Below are 23,126 nucleotides of genomic sequence, written 5' to 3'. Positions count from 1 at the left end.
CTCCCACCTCTCCCCACAACCCACTAACTCTCTTCCCCAGTGCATTCGGCGGCGTCTCCCTCGTAATCGGCCTCTGGACGTACGGGTACAACATCATGCGCAACCTGGGCAACCGGATCACGCTGCACAGTCCCAGCCGGGGCTTCACAATGGAGCTCGGGTCCGCGGTGACGGTGATCATGGCGACCAAGCTCAAGCTGCCTGTGTCCACGACGCAGTGTATCACGGGCGCGACGGTGGGCGTGGGGCTGTGCAATGGCACCTACAAGACGATCAACTGGCGCATGGTCGCGTGGATCTATATGGGCTGGATCATTACGCTCCCTGTTACCGGGATCATTGCGGGGTGTTTTACGGGGATTATTATTAATGCGCCACGGTGGGGGTATGCGGGTTAGAGTGGACACGACGGGGACTATCCTGGGTAAAGTACGCAGGTGAGGGGGCAGGTGGTTAGGGTTGCTAAGGTGAGGTGAAGGGGAAGACCTAATGACTGGGGACCTCGAACCATGGGATGGGAAGGTGCGCTTTTGTTCCGAGTGTCGTGGAAGGCACTTGGGGGGTTTGCTTGCGGATGTTCTTCTATGTCTGACTATAGTGCTTTTTTATATATATACCTGGATTGGTTGGTTGCAACGTGGGCTGTTAATAATTATCTATCGATGGCAACTTTGTTTCTCTGGATTCCACTTAATGTTCAAATGCACTCTCAAGCCCAGCGGCCCAGCATTATCTGTAACGACTTGTTTGGCAGCTGTCGAGCTTGCCTATCTAAGTAATCCCGCAATTTAGGTGGGTAAACGACGCCTTTATGTTCCAGGTACTTGGTGTAAAGATAGGTGAAAGAAAGGATCTAGGACGATTAGGCCAGCTACCATAGGTACCGCTCCAAGGCCTTAACAAGATATCTAGTAGGCGCAGACCTCGAGGGCCAGGTAAATAGCAATTTCCTAACATATGTTATCCACTTTGGCGTATCGTGACAGAACTTATTGTTAAAGCTTTTCGGCGGGTTTAGGGTTACTAGTAGGTATACTTTCTACTGGCAACAAAAAGTGGTAAGACCGAAACTTTTATATTCAAAGTCTATAACATAAACCCGGTTAGGGGTACAGAAAAGCTAACATGTCTATAATAGTCTTTCTGACAGACCATAAAGCATCAAAAACAAGAACAGCAAGAATACGATGGGGTTAAGGGGAATCAACACTCCCACTCCCTCGCCTTCTTCCCCTTATAAACGCCCCAGAACGAGATCGCCCCAGCGATGACGGTCCCCGCTGGATCCCAGGTAGGACTCTCGCGGTTCGCCGTCTGCGTTGCAGACGCTGGCCCGACCTGGACTTCACCAGCCCCGGATCCAACTTTACCCTTCGTCCTCCCGGGTATCCGCGAGGGAATGCCCTGTGTCTGCCCGCCTTCCCCATCTTCATCATCCGGCTCTGACTCCTTGGAAGGCAAGCTGGGCTTAAACGTTATCACAGGAGGCGGATTATCCAACTCCTGCACCTGCTCCTCTCCATCAGAGCTCGGCGGACTTCCACTTCCACTTCCACTTTCATCCTCATCATCACTCTCCCCCTCCCACGGCGAAATCGCACCCGAACTCTCCCCATCGACATCCGTCTCCCCCTCACTAACAACATCCGGCTCGCCCTCGGCTGCATCAACATGCTCCCAGCCCTCGGCATCTGGCGCCGCATTCATGTCCGGCGCGATGAGCCCGGATGCCGAGATGTCAATGTCTGACGTGCTGGTCCTGTGGAAAGCTGCGAGTCGGGCGAGCGAGGTGCAGATTGTGCAGGATGTATTGGTGCATGTGAGTCCGGAGTGGGATAGGAAGTCGTCGTAGGCGTCGGATTCGCGGACGCGCGGGCGGAGGGGTAGGGGTAGGAGGCGGAACATTTTGTTGATTGGTTGATCTTAATTGGTTTGGTTGGTATTGGTGTTATTGGATTTGATTGGAATGGTGCTGGACAATGGGATTGTCTTTCCTGAAGACTGGTTGTTTGTGCTGTGTGATGGTGTTGATGTTGTGCATTGCGGTGACAATTGCGTGGTATATATGCATTATATGGACAAAGGGGACAATGGCCATGAGCTGAAAGAGGGCTTTTTGTATGTTGTTCCTTCTATATGTTGAATGGATACTAAATACCTTGTGCGCGCACAAAGAAAGGTTCATTATAGGATTCCATTGCAGGCCCCGATGCATTGTTGCACATCAATAGCAAGAACAGCTCTTTCAGCTCCTGTCAAAGCAATCAATGCGGCGTAGAATCAACCGGACAAAGATTTCTGCCGCGCAGAAAGGCGTGCACAAAGCATTTTGTTTCGTTGATATTGAAGATGCACAAAGGGAGTGCTGTGCTTGTGCTCGAACATCGACATGGGATCGATTCGGGCTCACAGGCTATCCCCGCTACCTAGGTACCTAGGTTTGGTCGACGTACAGCACGCACGACGATGAATACTGGGGCTCACATGGTGCAGTCAGGTTAGGGCAGAAGCCAGATGCGTACATCATACACTGCGCTGCTTTATACAGAGATACCGGGCACGTTGGAGATGGCTCCGGTGTCCTAGCTGCTGTGTACCTGTACCTCCACCTGGAAAATCAGTGTAATTAATAAGCTTGACCAAAGACTCAGTATATTACTTGGGTGTATTAGAGAAAGAGTTGAATGTACTAAATTATCTAGAATGTAGTAGACCTCCAATTTTTGGGTCAAAAGTCTGTGCACACTGCACGCCCGAAATACATACCCAAGGATATAGGTCGGCTTCAAACTTGATTCGGTTAACAACCACATTAAATTAAGATTTGTAAACTTGTGCAAATGGAAGCTATTCAGCATTTTGTATACCAGCCGCGCACTTGAAATACTGCATCTACCCGGCATGGCATGGAATCAATCAGCTTGTCAATCCAGACGTTTTTTTTTCTCGCACGCCCAAGCGGCAAAGAGCGATTCCCTCAACTTGGCACTAGGTGCATTGAAGCCTGAATACGTTTCTGGGAAGGAGGCGGGGGTATGGGGGCTCCCACCTTGCCCTGCTGATGTGGACATGCCGCGGCGGGCGATTATGCTTTGGAATAATCATGCTGGTGAGAATCATGGTAGAGTTGATAGATATATTGCACCTCAACTCCTAAATACCCATCTATTTTATCGAGTGAAAGACACTGTAATGGCCTATATGGATTAACAACATCAGAATAAGGTTGTCTACACCAATAAACTCCCTATCCTTCCGGAGGTCTCAACCCACACTCTCGTCCCCTGCACAATCCACCCGTCATCGAGGAACATCGTCCTACGGTTTCAATGTTCCCTTCTTACTTTCGGTTCCTCGATGTACCAATACCCGAGACAACAGGACACAAGCACGCGGCATTCATCTGCCCCTTATTAAACTCAAGCGTATCCTCATCCCCGAACGAAAGGTTCCGCAAAACAGTATGGATGTCCTGCTTCTACCGGCGCTGACTACTTCCGTTGAGACTTTGAGAGGAGTATGGTGCTGTGCTTGTCGGACGTCACGATAAATACGCGGTTTAGTGAGAAAGGGAAGGCTGCGATGCTTGTGCTGTTGTTGTTGAGGGCTGCGAGGACCGGGAGTTTGCCGGAGGACAACTGCCTCCAGCGCAGCCTTTCATTTTACAAGAACTCGGTGTGCTTAAGGGAAACCACGAATAAGAAGTTGCCCTTGTAGCTCAGTGGTATGAGCGCGCCACTTGTATGTCAACAGACGCCATGGTGAGGTCCGCGGTTCAATCCCGCGCGGGGGCATTTTTTTTTTTCTCCCCCGGAGTCAACCCAACTAGCCCTATCTTTCGGTCGCTACTATCCATGCATGGAACGTGAAGGGTACCACGCTCGGAGAGGTTCACCAAACCTCCGAGCAAGGCTTAAAAACGCTATTTACTAATACTTTCCGCCTTTTTTTATTACTGCTATAACTGCCATGTAAATTTCTAAGCCTTAATCCCTACTAAACTCCTTTATAAAGTCTTTTATAAGTGTATCTTGCCCGTTATAAAGGGGGGACCCCCAGCTCGCCCCCTTGCTTCTTAATCCCCTTTAGGGATATTAGGGGGACCCCCCCCCCTTTACTTAAGGGCGCCTTTTCTTATTCTCTACTTAGGTATAGGGGCTTATTTAATTGGAGGGCTTACCTAGGCCGGGGTGGTGGAATTTAAATAAGTATAAAGTGGAAGTAACGCGGGTAGCGTTTCTGAGCCTCGCTCGGAACCCGCTGAACCTCTCCGAACAGGGACCCCGAACGGGAAGACCTCCTGGAGGGTACCAGTTGGCAAGTTGCAGGAGGATGGCGTCCTCGGAGGCCTGCGTTGAACTGTCTGCCGGGCTGCCCGGCCAGTATCCTCTCCTTGGGTCCGGTTGCAGGATGCCAGGTATGCAACGTCATTTTGACGCGTAGTTCGTCTTCCTTGTCTATGATTCCGGACCCGGCTTCAGGGTCAGCATCACGGGAAACTGGTGAAGTTGGTGACGGGCTTAACACCGCCAAGTGCAATCAGGGAGTGTATCGTCCTGCAGAAAGCTAACATGTCACTTTCTCCCCGCATCGAGACCATGTATTATCTTGCCGCTGTGGGTGTCCGAGACATAAACAGGAGACACAGCTAAACTGCTTCTGCAGGGGCTGCCCGCTTGTGGAGAAGGCGGTGCCATCGTGGTTATATCTCTTGGATGATTTGGAATCCGAGACACGACACCGAGAGCCTACATCCCAGATCTCAATTCTCTCGCCTTTCGCATTATCTCGGCCGAGGAACAGGGCAAAGAGAACCATTTTCAAGGAGGGGCTGTGCGCTTTGACCTATTAAGGCCGAAGTTGATGGTCTCATGCGCCACTGCTATGAACGGGATTTCGGCGGTCTCCAGCGTTGTTCTGGCCCATGTCCACGGGTATAAAAACCATATCAAGACACAATGCCGACTTGTTCTCACCGTATGCCATCACGAAATGATATCAATGAATCCCATCGAAATCCTCAGTGCCACCTGAATTCATGGTATTCTTGATCTCGACCCACAGCGAGCACAGCCCTACACAATCTTGACCCTCGGCGCTTCCTGCTTCCGGTGTTTGGAGATAAGCATTAAGGTCGTTGAACCACGAGACTGCAAGTACTATGAGCCCCTTGAATGTGTCTAGAGGCTCGATACAGAACGATCGCGTCCAGTATTAGGAGACTTGCCATTCGATTTCCCATCAAACTATCCATTCCCCATCTGTATAACCGTAAATTCCGGCATATTCAGGTACGCTCACCTCACTCGCTACCTACATACGTGGTTCCAGCGCTCTTCTGGCCCCGTCCATTGACCTTCCCACTACCGTACACCGTGGTCCGAAACAGCCCTTCCCTCACCGCATACATTGTCAAAGAAATGCCCATTATCCCTGTCCTTCCTCGCCCAGAAAATAACAAAGCCCGAGGTCCAGTTTCAGAAACAAAGAACCAAGAACCAAAACCTCTGGAATGCCGAGCGCGTCTCATGACCTCCTCTGCCGTATCATATATAATGAGCACTGCCGGAGCATAAAAGAAAGGTGTAATAGAACTAAAGCTGCGTCCCTCCAAGCCTCCTTACTTTGTCATCCCAGACACCGCAAACCATGCACTTCCCATCACTAACAGTCCTCATCACTGCGCTGGCCGCAGTCGCAGCAGCAGCCCCGAACCCCAACCCCAAAGCCCCGTCCGCCCCCAACGGCGCAAACAACGACCCAGACCAAGATATGCGCTCTGACGCCTTCCGCCAACACTCGATTACCGTCTTCCTGCAGAGCGAACCGTACCTCGTCATCGAGTCGACGATAGGGATCCAGCTTGAGTGCAGTATGTCCCCCTCTCCCTAGCCCCCTCAATCAGAAAATACTATGGTGATTGCTAACGAGTCGGAATAGAGGCGCTGAACAAGAAACAGTTCCCGAATGGTGTGCTTGGGATCCAGGTGCCGGAGGGGTATCATTGTCGGTTTTGGAAGTTTGTTTCCCCCGTATTTAAGGAAATTGGTTTAGAGCTGACTTGTGGTTAGGTCAACTGAATGTAACGGAGGTGGAACGGCGAATATCCGGGCCCCAGGCGAGGCAATTGAGCCGGAGCTGGTGAAGGAGCTGAATTCGTTTAAGTGTTATGAGAGTGAGGGGGGTGAATAGCTTGGTTGTCGAGGGCGTTGAGCATGATAGGGCGGGGACGGCTTAAAGGTATTTCTGAGATATGTAGGTACTTTGTTACGGGCAGCATCCAATAGACACATATTTATAATAATATATTCTCATCGAAATGGAATGTTTGAACCACGAGCAGGACCCGTCTTTCATCAAACCAAGGTAACAGCCTATGTGGACTCTCCTCCTCAGGTACCCGGATCTAGTAGCCCTCGTAGTATAATCCTACACTCCTCGGCCAGTTAAGTAAATCCACTGGCTATGCCGGGTGCACATCTTTGTCCTTATACTATCTTCTCCGAACACCTTGTATAGCCAACCTGTCGGAGCGTAGTATACTGCTCGCCCCACTGTAGCCCTCGCCTATTAGCTTAGTCAGCCACACCGTGTCTAGCTTCACTATCGTGGCCTAGCTAGATACAATCTCCAAGCTTTCATCTCCAAGACAACCTTACCCTGGGCCATAAGAAATAGCAAAGACTGTGGGAAAAGGCTGGCTTTGAGAGTTATTTTGCGTCGTTACAAGTTCCGCCCTTTGGGCGTGAGATACCTGCCAGCCCTGTAAAGGCCAGTTAGGAGTCTGCAGGTCCCCAAGACTGTTTTAGCCCGGTGGGAACCATGCCGTAGGTAAGGGGGGTACCTACAACTATCTGCCCCAATATAGAGAGCATAAGCCAATTTTGTGATCACACTAAAGCTCTCACCTACAGAAGGACAAACATAGATATACACATTTACCACAATCTTACAGCGGTCACAATCTACAAGGCCAACAAGTAGTATGATGCAAAAAATACTTTTATATTTTTTTTATATATGTTTAGCATAGTCTATATTCACGGACGGCAGATTCAACAATCAATGTCCCTCACAACGCCCTCAACATCAACCTTACTCTTAAAGAACCCGACCCGACACGGCGCAATCAGCTCATGCTCCACGCGCCGAATCTCAGCCTCCACCTCCAGCTCCTCAACCCGATCCACGTCCCCGTCGCTCCCATACCCGCTGCCGCCGCCGCTAGGCGAGACACCGCGGCTGGTCCCCCGGCTCGAATGGGAATGGGAAGTCACAGAAGACGAAGCCTCGCTGGCCGCAACCGCACCCACATTCTCAACCGTCCAGTCCTCGCGCGGGATAATGTGTCCGCAGAAAAGCGCACTCAGCAGGTCCTCGTCCTCACGCACATCAACGACCTCGGGGAAGTCGATCAGCAGCGTGATGTCCACGTTCAGACCCGCCATGGACACGATCGGCCGCTGCAGATCGAACACCTCGACCTCGCCGAACTGCTGCGCCAGCCGCCGCTGGATCTGCGCTGCGAGCTGCCGCGCGAAGTAAGGGTGTATGGGCCCGCAGTTTCGTAGCCGAGTCGCCATGAGCACGGGGTACCGCTTTGTGCGGCAGATTAGGTCGCCTGGGCACAGGGTTTCGCGCGTCCATGTGCCGCCGGGTTGGTGGAGGGTTAGCCGGGTGAGGTAGTTGGTGTGTAGGGGGGCGCAGTGCGGGCAGATTGTCTGGATGTTGGCGTATCCTGAGTCTGAGTCTGAGTCTGAGGAGGTGGAGTCCTCGGGCTGTTCCCTGACACGGCCAAATGCCGCCTCGAACTCTGATAAAGATGAACTGTCAGCGAGAGATTCAGGGGCTGTCTGGAACGAACCTTCCTCCTCCTCCGGATCCAGGATGATCTCTGCAACGGGGCTATCCTCGTCAGCTGGGTCTTCGACTGGAAGGACGTTGAAATCCAGCGTCTCACTATCGGAATCAGGCGCCGGTATGTTGAAGCCCTCGAAGCGCTGCGCCAGCTGCCGCACGCTCCACGGCAGCGGACTGCTACGCGGGGGGTCCGATAGGTATTCCTCGTCCGGCGCAACGTCGAGGCTCTCCTCGGCGTCGGAGTGCGTCTCAGCCCAACGGGCCAGCGTAGCTTGCTCGTAACGCGCCATCCTGTCTCGCATAAGGGGGGCCACGATATCTCGGACATCGATCAGCGGGCGGAATTCGACTTCGACTTCGGCTTCGACTTCGTCATCGGCTTCGTCGTCGGCTTCGTCGGCTTCGTCGTCCGCTTCGTTGGCTTCGTCATCAGCTTCATCGAATTCGTCGTAGCTCTCGGAATATTCGGAGTACTCGCCATCAGTGGCGACGTCCTCGCGTTCACCCTCATCCCAGCGCTCTTGGTACCCGAGATACTGGCCCAGCAAGGACTCGAAGAACTGTTCCTCGTCGGAATCCATCTCGTCAGAGTGTTCCACGTAGCGGCGGGTCCGCAAACTGGCGCGTGCGTCGAGGATATTTTCAGCCACGCGGTCCTGGGTGCAGGCGTCGCCGTTCTTGGTGTGGAGGTTTACGAACTTACACATTTTGTTCGAGGTTTTTGGTGCTTTGCTAGGTTGTTTGGAGGGTTGGGTTTGGTGTACACTGTCCGGCAGTGTTTGGTGTATGGAGTAGAGCGCTAGGTTGGGATAAAGATCGGATGAAGTTGTTTGTTGGCGCTATGGAATTGTAGTGTTGTGATGCTGTTATGGTTGTTGGTATGTTGACTCGAGACTGAGGCAGTCAGGAAGAACTATATAGTCCTCGATACAAAGGAGATACTCTATACAATGAATCTTTGACGCCGAGTCAAGTTCTCATTATAAGCCATGTATGCAGCATTGTATATCCCATTGCCGCGAGACTTGATTATGCCTCTATTGAACTATCGAGACTGAAACCGATCGAATGCCGTCTTTCATCCAATCTTTCAGGTCGACGTCCAACGTTGTCTATGAAACATTCCCATCCAAGCCGAACCCTTCTTGACCATCAAGGGATCCTTTTCTCTTTTGTACGGATCTGAAACACGACCCCAAAACACTATACAAAAGCCATCTACTGGTTCATAGTTTGTATACATCAAGGCGCCTTTGCTCAGATGATACACATTAGTCCATTGATTTAACCATGAATTGGGCATTGCTACCATTTGCTGTCAAAGGGTCACTCGATGCAGCTCTTTATACCCTTGATCGATTGTATGTTTCATGTTTCCTTCAGTCGGTCTTTGCCTCAACATCCGGCGATATCTATGAAACATTCCGATCCAAAGCAAAAGATCCTTGGTCATCACGGAGTCTTTTCACTTTTGTACGCGCTGAAACACGATCATAAAGGCCCGGACAAATGCCATCTGCAGGTCCATGGTACACATACGTCAAGGCATCTTTGTCTGGATAACACTAACAACAATAAGTCCATTCATTCATTGAGATTATCCTTTGATCCTGGTCATTGATATGGTAACAATGTATCTCAAAGTCCGGAACAACAAACAGCGGACAAAAGCGTGTCGAAGAGATTTCCCGCTTAGGTAGGGTACAAGCGCCTGCTCCCTGTGTCGACCAGTTCAATCACCCAGGGTAACCCTGTTAGGCGAAGCATTCAAATCTCAGAAACCTCACTATCAGTTTACGCTACGACTATCAGTGTATGCTACGCGCATGAATCTCATTGCGCTTCCCAAGCCCGGAAGATGTTCCAAATTCGGATGGACTGGGCAAACCGGCCGAATTGGCTTAGCTGGGTGCACTGCGCGGGGTCTTTCACTAGCCATACTGTTTTGCTGACGAGTTTCTCCTTGGCCGTAGGAAGTCGATTTCTGGGGTCAAATGTTGCACTAGTCGCGTCAACCTCTGGACCCAAGACCAGGAATCTTGCTCCCTGTTTTTGACGTCCGTCGCCTGGTATACACCTTATAGTTCCAGTCAGAAGAGCCCTAGCGGCATTATATGTCGGAGCGGAGGACTGGCAGGCTGGAAAAGCCGCCAGAAGCCTTTAGCCTAAATTAGCTTTATTCCCCGCGCTTATTTTAAAAAGGCTAGTATTATTATATATTACTTTTTTTATTAAAAATTTTATATATAAATTATTTCTTAGCTAGATTTATTTATTATTTTATAATATTATTATTTATTTTATAATATTTTTATTTTATTTTTATAAGTAGCTTTTTTAACTTATTTAATAAGTTATAAGCCCTTAATTTTTTTAAAATTTTATTTATAAATACTACTTATTATTATTTATTTTATATTTAAAAATTTATATATAATTAATTAAAATAGTAATATTAAAAGCCCTGGAATTTAATTAATTAATTATAATTAATATTTATAAATACCTTTACTTTTAATATATTAAAAAACTTTATAATATTTAATATAACTCCCATACTTATTATAAAAATAATATTTACTTTTATTATTATAATAAATTAAATAATAAATTTATTAAAAAAAGTCTTTATACTTAACATGGTAAATAAAACACTAAAAAATAAAAAAGACTATAATATATAAACCTAGTTAATAAGCCTAAAACTAAACTTATATAATTTTAAGGTATTTATTAAAAAAAATATCCCACGCCTAATATTAATATTAATATTATATTAAAAATAGGTAATTATATTAAAAAAGGTTTAAATATAACTTGCAAAAAGTTTAATAAATAATATTATATAAATAATATAAATAAATTTAAAAAAAACATTATATATAAATAAGTTTTATACTAAAATTAACTAATAGGAATAAATATATAATAGCTTATATAATTTAAAAAAAGGCTATTATTATTAACCAGGCTAGCTATAGTATAATTTAGAAGTTTATTAAAATACTTTATAAAAAGTGTAAATTTAGTAATAAATTTAATATAATTATTATTTTATATTAGTAATTTTTCTTACTTTTAAAAAAACTATAGGCAGAAATGCCTTTATATTATAAAATAAAGTATATTTTAATACCCGCAAGTGTTATTAAAAAGATAATTATAGTATAATTTTAAAAGGTTTATTATAAAGTTTTAAATAAAGTAAAGGTCTAGACTTTTGTTCATGCAGTAGTACTAAAAAATAATAATAATAATAATAGTAATAAAAATAAAAATAAGGACAAGAATAATAATTTTAAAGCTAAAAATAAAAAATAAAACACACCTTATTAAGGCGCTTTAAAAAAAGGCGTGTTTAATAAGTAGTGGCAAAAAAAAGGATAGCTTTAAAAAAAAATTACTAAAAAATATATATAATTATTATAGTAAAGGACCTTATAATTTTTTAAAATATTACTATTTAATATTAAAAAAGTATTTATTAAACTAGTAATTATTAGGCAAGATTTAGTGCTATAAGTTTATTAAGCTAATAAATTTAAATAATAATACTAAAAGTAATAACACTAGCAAGCCTAGTGCCGCCGTAGTTTCTTAATAAACTTAAAATAAATATAATATAAACTTTAGTATATATAATATTATACTTTTTATAATATTAATAATATTTAAGTTTTATAATTAATAGCTAGTAAATACTAGTTCTAAAATTCCTATATATAATAATAAAAATCTTATAAAAAATCTTTATATTATTTAGCTTTTATAGCACGCATTTATTATATTAAATAATAAAAAAGTAATCCCTAAAGAAAGAGGTAAAGTTAACTTATATATTTAGTTAAATAATAATAAGGTATTAATATTATAATTTAATTACTTATAGTTTCCTAAATTATTATATAATATTTTACTAGTAAAAAAAATTAAATTAAACCTAGGCCTTTAGTATAATAGTAAATCTTTAAAAATTTAATAAATAAAAAATAATAAGGTTATTTTTAAGGTTTATATAAATAAAAACATGCCTTAGCTAAGTAAACTAAATACTAATATTAATAAAAAAGTAAGCTTTAATATAGCTTTAGTTTTAATAAAAGTTTAGCATAGGCGTTTAGGCCATGTATTAGTATTATAACTTAATAAAAACCATGCGCAGTTAAATAATAATAGTAAAAAAAATAAATATTAAAATAATAAAATAATTATAAATTATAAAATTTACAAGCTAGCAAAGTTAAAAAAAAAGGTTTTTAAAACTTTTTAATAATAAGTTATAAAGCCTTTATAAATAATATATATTAATATTTAAATAATAAAGCCTTAGGGTATATAAAAATATAATTATACTTTATTAATATTTAATAATAATTTTAAGGATTATTTTTACTAGTTCTTACATTAAAAAAATAAGGTAATAAATATACTTATTTATATATATTTATAATAGCTTAATATAAGCAGAGTATATATTATAAAAATAAAAAGTAATAATATTAAAAATTTTAATAATTATAAAGCCTAGTGCCACTAAAATTAAATTAATATTAAAATTAAAAAAACTTTAAGCTATACGCCTAAAAAAAATAAAATAATTAAGTATTTTAATAAATATATTATATAAATTACTTGCAGTATAATAATAAATATAAAGTTATTAAAAAAGCTATGGTTACTAGTAATTAAATTTATATTATATATTTAAAATTAACTTATTTAAAAAGGTAAAATAAAACCACTAGTAAAAAAATTTATAAAAGGCCTGGGGATATTAGTGCTAAATAATACTTTACTAAAATATTTATAAATCTTTAAATATAACGCCTATATTTATATCCCTGCGGAAATAAAAATAAAAGCTTTAAAAATAATACCTAAAGTAAAAAAAAAACTTATAAAATATAAGGGATTTTATATTTATAAGGTATATTTCCTAAAGTTTAAAAAAATTATTAAATTAAGAAATATTATATTTAAAAAAAAATAATAGTAAAGCGCCTTTGCCTACTTTACCACCTTTACTAACTAATCTTAATAATAAAGGCCCTGGTGGTTTAGTTAGTTTTAATAAATAATTTAAAATATAAAATTTTAATAATAATAATTTGCAAATAACTAATAAAAGTAAAAAAATTATTATAACTAAAAGGGTTTAAACCTTATCCCTAAATTTAGTGCTTTTTACCCCAAAATTTATAAAATTTATACTAATAAAAAAAAGAATTACTAAGCTATAAGGCTTAGCTAATATACTAGTTAAGGCCACATGCTTAAGTATTTAATTAATAAATATTAAAAAAAAAGTGCCTTTAATAACTAAGTTAGTATTAACTATAACCGCATAAAAAAAAGTTAAATAAGTACTAGAGGAAGAAAATACTTCTAGTATAAATTTTATATAACTATTGAAAAAACTAATAGTTAAAAAGATAGTTAAAAAAGTAAAAAAAAATATAAAAAAAATGCAAGCAAGTAAATTACCAAGTTTATTTATTTTTAATAATATACTAGTATTCTCGCCGTGTAGAAAACAAGAAATACAGGCATAAAAAATATTATAATTAATTAAAAAAAATAAAGTAATTCCGGAGCAAGAAGTTCTAAAAAACTTATTATTTTTAAAAATTAATAAAAAAATATATATGGCCGTGGCTTAACGCTTTAAAGCCAAGATATAATATTATAAAAGTAAAAAAAAAAAGAAAAAAAAAGACACTTTTAATTTATAATAAAAAATTTAGGGCTAATTTTGCCTAGTAAAAAAGCTAATAAAAATAATTTAAATTAATATACTTTATAAATAAGCAAGTAGAGTAATTAAAGCAAGAATAAAAATATTAAAATACTAAAAAAATAAAGGTAAAATTACCTAATTTATTAGTCTTACTAACGCTAGTAATTTTAAATAGTGTTTATCCTTTTAAAACCTATAAAATATTAATTTTAAATAACTATAAAAAGGTAATAAAATCCCCTTAAAAAAAGTACTAAATTAAAGTAATAAATAAATAAAATACCAAGCTAAAGAACATCCCTGTATAAAGATTAATTTTTTAATTTTTAATTATTTAAAAAAAAAAGAAAATTATACCAGGAAAATAGGTTTTTAACCCTAAAAAAAATAAAAAAAATAATATTAAAAAGTTTCATGCCCGGTAGGTTGCATGTAATAACTTTTAAGTTAAAAATAATAATTTAAAAATATATACTTTAGTTATTATTAACACACTAGTAAAAATTTATTTTATAATTATTTATAAAAAGGGTTATTATTATATTTAATTTAATATAATAACTATCTATCTTAACTTTATAATAAAATAAAAAAAGGTTTTTATAAAGTAACCTATAAGCTTAAAAAAAGGATTTTATTTACCTACTTTTTCGCGCTTTATATAGGTTAAAAAAAGTGGTATACCTTTAAAATAAAACATTTATAAATATATTAAAAAGTATAAGCCTTTAAAGTATTAAAAAAAATTTATATTTTTTTTATTACGCTTATAAGGGTAGTATTATAATTATGTATATAAATAATATTTTAATAATAGTGCCTATAAAAAAAATTTATAAAAAGTTTTTAAAAAAGTTAATTAAATACTTTAAATTTAAAATTTTTAAAAAATTAAAGTAATTCCTGGGATATAATATTAATTTTATAAAAAAAAATACTTATTTTTTAAAAGACCTATATTTAAAAGATTTTAAATTAACTAAACTTTAATAAATTAAATAGGTAAAGAATTTTAATAAATCCAGGATAAAAATACTTAATAAAAGTAGCTATTATTATATTTAAACTATTATAAAAAAATATTTTAAAGTATTAACGCTTAATAAGCAAGTTAAATTAAATATTTAAAAAAATAAGGTTAAATATTAAATATACCACGGTAAAATTATTAAGGTATACTTTAAATTTTTAAAGTATTAACTTTACCACGGTTAAGCATATATTTTAATACCTTAAAAAGTATTAAAATTTTAATATTTTTTTAGGTGCAAATAATAAAGCGCTAGTTAAATATATAAATAGTTTTTATATTAACTATAAAAAAAATTAATAAAAATATATATATTTTATTTTTATAACATGCTTATTTTTTAAAAATTTATAAGGTAATTAATTATAGCTAAAAGTTTAACTTTAGTAAAATTTATTATATTTAATATAGTAGTAAAAAAGGTAATTTAGCTTAAAAAGTTATATATAATATTAAGGTTTAATATTAAAAAACCTATAATACTTTATATAAATTTAATAAATATAATTATTAAGTTAGGGAAACTAGGGTATACTTTAGAAATTAAATAAATAAATATTTAATACTTTTTAATAAAAAATCTTGTTACTAAAAACCTTATAAAGTTTAAAAAAATTAATAGGATTAAAAACCCTATAAATAGCTTAATAAAAATATTAAATAAAGTAAAGTTTTAAAGTTTTATTAAAATATTATAATTAGTAATAATAAATTTAGTATAAAAAATTAAAATTCTAGTTATTTAACTATTATATTATTATAATTTTTAAATTTTTATAAATTTTATATAACTTTAACATGTTAACACTAGGGGGCCATGTTAAAGTAAAAAACTAGTAAATTAAAAAAGTTATTAAAAGCCTTTAGCTTAAATTAACTTTATTTCCCGTGCTTATTTTAAAAAGGCTAGTATTATTATATATTACTTTTTTTATTAAAAATTTTATATATAAATTATTTTTTAGCTAGATTTACTTATTATTTTATAATATTATTATTTATCTTGTAATATTTTTATTTCATCTCCATAAGTAGCTCCTCTGGCCTATCCAACATTATATAGTGCCGTTTGGCCGTGTTGCATGTACTAGAAGAGTGATCAGGATTCTCACACTGTTCACGTATATAGGCTGGCCTACAGCTATTTGGTACGGGGTTCCATGGTCTACCTAAGCATCCCGTAATATGCTGATGCTCTCGAGATACATCATTGCAGTACACAAGGCGTATTCCTAGGATAACATCCTTGAGAAAGGGATTATACCGGATAGCGAGAACATAGAACAGGTACCTCAACAGATCACTTAGATTTATTAATAAAGAAGAGAGTCAAATCATTTACACCATTCATCATCAATCTCACCCTAAGTCAGCGATAGATCTCTACAAAACTCAAACAACAGCATTCAATAAGTAATAAATATTTCAATTTCCTAAAAGCAAATTACACCATAACATACCTAACTAAAAGCCAAAATGAGAAACTTCGGAAACCATGGTATGGAAGGTGCAGGTGGAAGACTCGCCTACCAGACAACCTCTCAACCCTAGGTATAGTACCAACCTGCATACACCTCAATACGAGCGACATTCATCGCATTCAGACCAATGATCCGCATCGCAGTCACGGGGTTGATGCTTCAACGCCCGCGCCTTCTCCATCCGCCGGCGCCCGCGCCGCTGCGACTCATACCCCTTGATCCAGGTTCCTGTCGCGTCCGAGTCCGCCTCGCTCGCTGACTCAACCGCCTCATCTTGGCTATCTCGAGGCGCATGGGAAGAGTCGGCAACATCAAACCGTTCTGTCTCTTGTGGTTGGGCGCGCGAACAGGCGAACACTCGATATACCCCGGGCGAGGGCGAGCGGCGTTCCGGCCACTGCACATGGCGATACCCGTCTGGGTTGGGACGAGCGGCACGCCGAGGGGCGTGATTGAGCCGGGCGGCTAGGCCGAGCGGCAAGCTTGCGCGGCCGAGATATTCGTCTTCGTCTTCGTAGCCGGCGCCATTCTGGTCAACCTGGTATGCAGACTCGGAGTCATAGGCTGTGTCGGCGTCGTCGCAGTCGGAATCGGCGTCTCCGTCGGATTCGTTGTCTGCGTAGTCATCTACGTAGTCCTCTTCGTAGTCATCTGCGTACTCGTCTGCGTATGCGAACGCTGGTTCCTCCGCCATGAGCTCCCTCATCTTGCGGCCGTCGATGTGGTTTCCGGTGAAGCGCATTTTGAATGTAGTTGAGTTGTTGGTGATGATGGATATTGAAGGTTGTAAGAGAAGAGCCTGTTGAAAGCTGGATGGATGGACGATCTGGATGGTTAAACTGGATGGTTGAACTGGCAGGCCATGGGACAGATTATATAGACAGTCCTCGTACCTACCTAACAAAGAGCATTCTCCTGTATGGCGGACAATGAAATGGCTGTCACCTGTACACCGGCTCTTTGATCCAGGTCAAGGCGGCATTGTATTCTGAAACACTCCGTTGATTCTCATCAACCGGTCTCATTATACCAGGTTGGCTTTGTGATGGAATAGTCCGTTCAACCTCATCAACCGGTCCCATTATACGAAGGTGGCTTTGTATGAAAGACTCGGTCATGAGAATGAACGAGTCTCATTATGCCGTGGACCTTTCGTTCTCCATTCTCTCTGAGAAAGCCTTTGGGTAGTGATTGTTGTTCCTTGACGCTTAGAAAAAAATGCACTGACAAAGGATCCTTTCCTTCATTCTACTTTGACAAGGAAAGGGCTTAGACCGTTTAAGCTCAATGCGGCTTTCAGGGTATGTACACTGAATGGGATCCAGCAAATCGACACGCATCACAACGCAGAAGCCGGCTTTGGCGGGAAGGGCAAAACAAAGCCATACTCTGTAGGAGCCGGCAGCGGAGAAAAATGAACACGTATCACCAACTTCTAGAATTCAAAGGAGTACAGCGTGCCGGGGGAGGTATGCTTCCAGAGCGCGTTATCATCGGTGAAGAATGAGTCGGGCTGCCGGTGCATCTTGCATAGATGAGTAAGAGAAGGCAATGACAGAAGTAGATCATACGTATGAATCAGATTATGCACCATATCGGGACTTGGGCAGCCGGCGGGGTGCTGAACCAGACCGGAGTCCGCGGGAGCCGAGCGATGAATATATAGGGCCGGAATGGCTCGCGAAAGAGAACAAGCACATCCAGTTACATTTGGCAACAAGATGGTGAAAGTTGCAGTTGCTGGCGGCACCGGCGACGTCGGACGAACCATTGTCGAGGTCCTCAAAGACAATCCACGGCATGAAGCGGTTGTCTTTACTCGAAGAGTAAATGAATTGATACCCCTGTAGGGCCAGGGTCCTGTTGACACAAACAGGCAACAGGAAACCTCCTCGGCGTGCCATCTGTCATCGTTGATTACTCGGATGTCAACAGCCTACGACACATCCTGGAGGAGCAACAGATCCACACCGTCATATCAGCCCTCGGCTACGACGGCGATGCGCTCAGCACAGCGCAACTTAATCTGATTCGAGCCGCGGATGCATCGAGCTCAACGCAGCGTTTCGCACCAAGCGCTTTCGCCTGTGCATATACTCCTGAGTGGGTTCACGTTCACTTTATGTTCCAAGGTTAGCAACAAAAACCTTGAAGGATTACTAACAGAACCGTATTCCAGTATGATCGACACACTCCCCGCGCTGGACGATTACTTCCGGGCAGTCGACGAACTCAAGAGCTCAAGTCTCCAGTGGACGATCTTCATGAATGGTTACTTTATGGATTATCTCGCGCCCGGGAAGATCAAGTCTTATCTCAGGCCTTTACCGTCGGTCATTGATATTGAGAACAAGATAGCAGCTGTACCGGGTAATGGGGACGTGCCGATAACGTTTACGTATTCGTTCGATGCCGCGAGGTTTGTCGTTGCGTCTTTGGATGCTGAGGAGTGGCCGGAGGAGAGCAGAATGGCTGGTGATGTAGCGACCTGGAATAGTTTGGTTTCGTTGGCGGAGGAAATCTCAGGTAGGTAACAAGACTCGCACTTGATGGTATGGAGACAGCATTAACAGCATGTAGGATCTCAGTTCCAGGTTCTCCGCGATGATATCGAGAAGCTGCAGCGGGGCGAAGTCACCGAACTCCCAATCCATGCTCTCGCCTACGAGCACATGTCGAAGAGGGCCTTCCAGGCATTCAGTGCGGCGTCCAGCTTGTGGACTCAAGATCCAAAGATCATGCATATTGCTGGGGAGGTGAATGCGAGGTTTCCGGAAATTCAGACCCTAACTGTGAGAAGGTTGTTCGAGAAGTGCTGGTCCGCGTCGGCTTCACATTAATTTCCGGTGGCCCAATTGATTCAGCGCAAGTCTTTTGTTCGCACACCTTAGCAAGAGGCTTAGGCAGTAAAGAAATCGCCACAGTAAGTAGGCTTTTTTAGCTCTTCCTGGGCGCTTTCCAGGGCCGGTGTGATGTATCACACCGGGGGCGCATAATCCCATACCCCCGGGGCCTAGGCCAGGTACCTAGGTAGGTACCATACCGTAAACGCTGAGCGTCTGGGCCCTGTTGTCTGGGCGCGGGGAACCGAGTCCAACCAGCCCAACTTCCATTCACCACCAGCAACCTTTCCGTCGAAGGTCAACCTCAATCACGATGCCCCCAATCACCAGTGTCCCACTAGAGCTGATAGCCCTGATTCAAGAGAGCATTCCAGACCCCAGACCCGATGACTTAATCACGGTCGGCCGGGTATGCCGCGTGTTCCGCGACGCCTTCACGCGCAGCGAGCGGGGTCTGCTGGACTCATGGCTCGAGAGCCAATGTCCACGTCAACAAGAATCAAGGGAGGAGGCAGAGCAAGGCTTCAAACTGCCACTTCTACACCCTCAAACATGCGGAACAATTCTTCTCGATCTGCTGACGCTCGCGCAATCCGGCGCCATCAGTCCCGCGAATCTGGAATCTATCCTGCGCCGAGCATGGCCTCTTTTCCGCGACATCTACCTCGAGGAAGCATTAATGCCTCTTGCGCTGATGATCGCGCGTCTCTACACGCACCACGACCAGGCGCAGAAAGCCCTGGACTTGCTATGGGCCATTTTCCACGCGGCCGATCCTTTCACCTGGTCGGTTCCGCCGGGTGTGCGCGAATTTGTCGCCGAGATGCAGAGGGAGGGCCGGGAGTGGTATGGCTCTTCCCGAGAACAGCATTTGGAGCCACAGAAATGGCAGCGCAGTGGCACGTATCCGCTTGGCAAGGCGGGTCTGAAACTGATGGTGGACACGGGTCTTCGTCCGGAGGTGCGGGGGGAGAAGCTAGACGTCGACTTGATTGGCTTTTCGCACACGCTGAGAAGTGTGAGTAAACGGTATACATGGGCGAGGAGCATCCTGGTGGAAGAGAATGGCGCCGTGAGCAAGTGGGACACCATCTGGCGTCCAGACGAGAAGCGGCTGCTGGATGACGGGATCTTGTTGCGGGAAGGGCGTAAACGTCGCGATGGGATGCTGGGGCAGGACAACGGGCTCCGGGCTCCTCAAGATGCCATTGCTGAACCTGAAATTGGCCGGGGGGGTACCGACTTTTGCGATCCCGTCGCGTGGCCAAATGTGACGCCGCAGCCAGTTGCAGCGGTCATGAAGATCACACATTGGGGCCTTCAAGATTACCGGTTCGTGCCGTACGTCCCTGAGGCCGAGGTGCGAGAGTTTGGGCGGCAAAGGGCAGAGCTTTTAAGGAACACGTCGGATAATTGGGCTGTGCATCATTCCCAACGTCCTGGACCTGAGTTTGAGTCGCGGCTTGACGCCGAGCAGATACTGGGCCACGGGTCTCTGACCGAAACAGGTGCGTACACTCGCTCCTCCCGTATTCCTTTCCATAACACTGCCATCAGGTGATTGGGTAGGTACTAAGACTAACAAAATCTCAGGCCCCGAAGGCGACGGGATCCGGTTCTATCAGCGATTCGCGAAGGACGAGATACCATGGGGGATTGACGCAGGAATTGGAATGGCTGACCCTGAACTCGGCGCCATATGGAAGACTCTCACAAACTATCAGGACACTGTCAAGGATATAATAGCTTTGAGAATGTATCTAGCTGGGCCATAATAGTAAAGCTATACTTGGTATGGTTAACTATGCTAACAGGCAAGGGCTATAATGTCAGCCAAAGGTGGAGTTCTCTTATTTTAGTGGAGTTCTTATTTGTCAACGCCTCCACATGCCGCGGTAGTATAGAAAAGTAAGGCGCTTAATGCCTTATTATTTTAGTAAAGAAATTAGGTTATTAATAAGTTTTTAAAGGCTTAAAATATTTATATAAATCCCTAGGTAGCTTTAGCTTTTAATAAATAACTTATTTTTTTATTTTTTTATAATATTTAATTAATAGCTTTATTAATTAATATAATATATAAAGGGTCTTATAATTATAAGCCTAAATATTAACTTAATAATTTAGCTTATTAAATTTTTACATTTTTTTAATATTTTAAAGTTATTTATATTTTTAAATATATATTTTAAAGCTATACTAAGCCCTTTTATAATTAATTATTATTTTTATTAAATTAAAATAAATATTAATTAATTTTTAATTTTTATATTTAATTTAAAAGTTATTATAAGCTTTACTAATAATATTATAAGTATAAAAATTATTTTTAAGTTTAAAAATAATTAACTAGCTTAGTATAACTAGATTTTTTACTTTATTTAAATAATAAAAGTTTAAAAGTTTAAAAGTTTTTTAACTTAAATATTTTTAAAAATTAAAAAAAAAGATTTTTTTTACCCTAAGTTACCTTTAAAAAATATAATTAAAAAAGTATTTAAAATATATAATAAATACTAGCTTAGCAGTTATTTAAAAAACTATTATTATTTTTATTTAATAATTTATTAAAAATAAACTTATTATAAAGGTTTTAGCTAAATTAAAGTAATAATTTACTTTAATTAATTGTAAAATTAAATTAAAAGTATTTAGTAACTATTTTATGGCCTTAAATATTTTAATTTAATAAGGTAAAATTAGTAATTAGCTTTAAAATTATAAAAATATTTATTAAAAAATTAAACACCTTAATTAACCTAAATTAAAAAATAAAATAGTTAATATAACCTTCCTGCGGATAATTAGTATGTGATAACGCTAGCGCTGGAGATCACCCGGCTGGTAAGGCCGGGCAATTAAGAAAGAATATATAAAAAAAAAACTAAATATAAAATTATTTAAAGGTTTTTTATTAAGGCCTTTAAGTGCTTTATATAACTTTTATTTAAAATAATAAGGCCTAAATATTATTTTTTAAAATTATTAATATTTTTAGGTTTTAATATTATTATGGCTAATAAAGTAGCTTAAGGTATTAATATTATTAATAAAATTATATTTTTTTTACTTAAATAAAATAATACCCTTAATATTAACCCCTATTTTTAAATATATTTTAATAAAAATATAAAAAACTAAAAACCTTTATTAAAGCCCCTAACTTATTATAAATAAAAAAAATATATTATAATATATAAAAAATATTATTATTTCCTATAATAAAAAGATTTATAAATTATAAAATAACTTTTTTAAATATAAAATTAAAAAATCCTAGCTTACTAATGCTAATAAAAATTACTTAATATATTTTTAGCTTAATATTATTAACTATAATAACCCTTATTTATATTTTATTTTTAAAAACCTTATTAGGTATAACTTACCCCGGCTTGCTTTTTACCCTTTTAAAATAAGGTAAAGTAAAAAATAAAAAAAGTTTTAAAAAAAAGTTAAAATTATAAGTTATTAACTTTTTAAAAAGGCTAGCCTTTTTAAAAAATTAATAATAAAAGTTTATTATAAATTTTAATAAAAATTTAACTTTAAAATAAGGTTAACCCCGCGCCTATATAAAACTATTTTTTTTTTAACTTTTTTATTTTTTTTTATATTTTTTTTTCTTAATTTTTATTTTATAACTTTTTTTTTAGTTCTTACCTTAATATATTAAATTATAATATATAATAATATCTTTTTTTTTACTTAGGGCGCTTGCTTTTAATATATTTTTTATAAATAATAATTTTAGCCTTTATAGCTAGTGGTGTTAAGTATCTTTTATTTTAAATTTTAAAATAGTAATTATTTACTATTTATTTAAAAAAAAGCTTTTTAATAAAATATTTAAAGTATTTAAGGTAAGGTTTTATTATTATAGTAATTATAAAGGCCTTTACTAATAATTTATTTATTACTAGTAATACCCCCACCATAATATTATTTTTTTTATTAATAAATATTACCTTTTTTTTACCTTTTTTTTTTAAAAAATTCCCCTAGATTTTTTTAAACCTTTTAGTTTTTTTTTTTTAATTTTTTTTTATTAAAATCCTTAACCATGGCCCTTAAAAAATCTAGCATGTTATTTTTAAAGCGCAAGTAAAATATTATAATAACTTTTTTTTTTGAAAAAAGTAAAAACTGGCTGTACTAGTAGCAAGATAGTAAAT

At 39.3% G+C, this 23,126-nt stretch overlaps 6 protein-coding genes across 6 annotated transcripts; 3 read left to right on the top strand and 3 right to left on the bottom strand.

Moving 5' to 3' along the window:
- Nucleotides 1-1,203: 1,203 nt before the first annotated feature.
- On the bottom strand, nt 1,204-1,905 carry DSM5745_02698 (uncharacterized protein; the record flags this gene model as incomplete). Its single annotated transcript, XM_026744714.1, has 1 exon — nt 1,204-1,905. One exon carries the CDS (start codon nt 1,903-1,905, stop codon nt 1,204-1,206), a length of 702 nt encoding a protein of 233 aa, XP_026605580.1.
- A 3,744-nt stretch (nt 1,906-5,649) lies between these two features.
- Nucleotides 5,650-6,192, top strand: DSM5745_02697 (uncharacterized protein; the record flags this gene model as incomplete). Its single annotated transcript, XM_026744713.1, has 3 exons — nt 5,650-5,872; nt 5,941-6,019; nt 6,072-6,192. 3 exons carry the CDS (start codon nt 5,650-5,652, stop codon nt 6,190-6,192), a joined length of 423 nt encoding a protein of 140 aa, XP_026605579.1.
- An 863-nt stretch (nt 6,193-7,055) lies between these two features.
- DSM5745_02696 (uncharacterized protein) lies at nt 7,056-8,567 on the bottom strand (the record flags this gene model as incomplete). Its single annotated transcript, XM_026744712.1, has 2 exons — nt 7,056-7,813; nt 7,865-8,567. 2 exons carry the CDS (start codon nt 8,565-8,567, stop codon nt 7,056-7,058), a joined length of 1,461 nt encoding a protein of 486 aa, XP_026605578.1.
- A 7,635-nt stretch (nt 8,568-16,202) lies between these two features.
- Nucleotides 16,203-16,850, bottom strand: DSM5745_02695 (uncharacterized protein; the record flags this gene model as incomplete). Its single annotated transcript, XM_026744711.1, has 1 exon — nt 16,203-16,850. One exon carries the CDS (start codon nt 16,848-16,850, stop codon nt 16,203-16,205), a length of 648 nt encoding a protein of 215 aa, XP_026605577.1.
- Nucleotides 16,851-17,781: 931 nt separating this feature from the next.
- On the top strand, nt 17,782-18,948 carry DSM5745_02694 (putative-like family protein; the record flags this gene model as incomplete). The annotated part of the gene is made up of 4 exons (XM_026744710.1): nt 17,782-17,934; nt 17,985-18,211; nt 18,288-18,634; nt 18,689-18,948. The coding sequence occupies 4 exons, from the start codon at nt 17,782-17,784 to the stop codon at nt 18,946-18,948; spliced, it is 987 nt and encodes a 328-aa protein (XP_026605576.1).
- A 316-nt stretch (nt 18,949-19,264) lies between these two features.
- On the top strand, nt 19,265-20,726 carry DSM5745_02693 (uncharacterized protein; the record flags this gene model as incomplete). The annotated part of the gene is made up of 2 exons (XM_026744709.1): nt 19,265-20,459; nt 20,545-20,726. 2 exons carry the CDS (start codon nt 19,265-19,267, stop codon nt 20,724-20,726), a joined length of 1,377 nt encoding a protein of 458 aa, XP_026605575.1.
- Nucleotides 20,727-23,126: the final 2,400 nt, after the last annotated feature.

Source organism: Aspergillus mulundensis, assembly GCF_003369625.1.
Source record: "Aspergillus mulundensis strain DSM 5745 chromosome Unknown scaffold_2, whole genome shotgun sequence".
NCBI classification, from domain to species: Eukaryota; Fungi; Ascomycota; class Eurotiomycetes; order Eurotiales; family Aspergillaceae; genus Aspergillus; species Aspergillus mulundensis.
The sequence above is the reverse complement of the archived record's forward strand: the minus strand, read 5'-3'. Positions and strand labels throughout refer to the sequence as shown.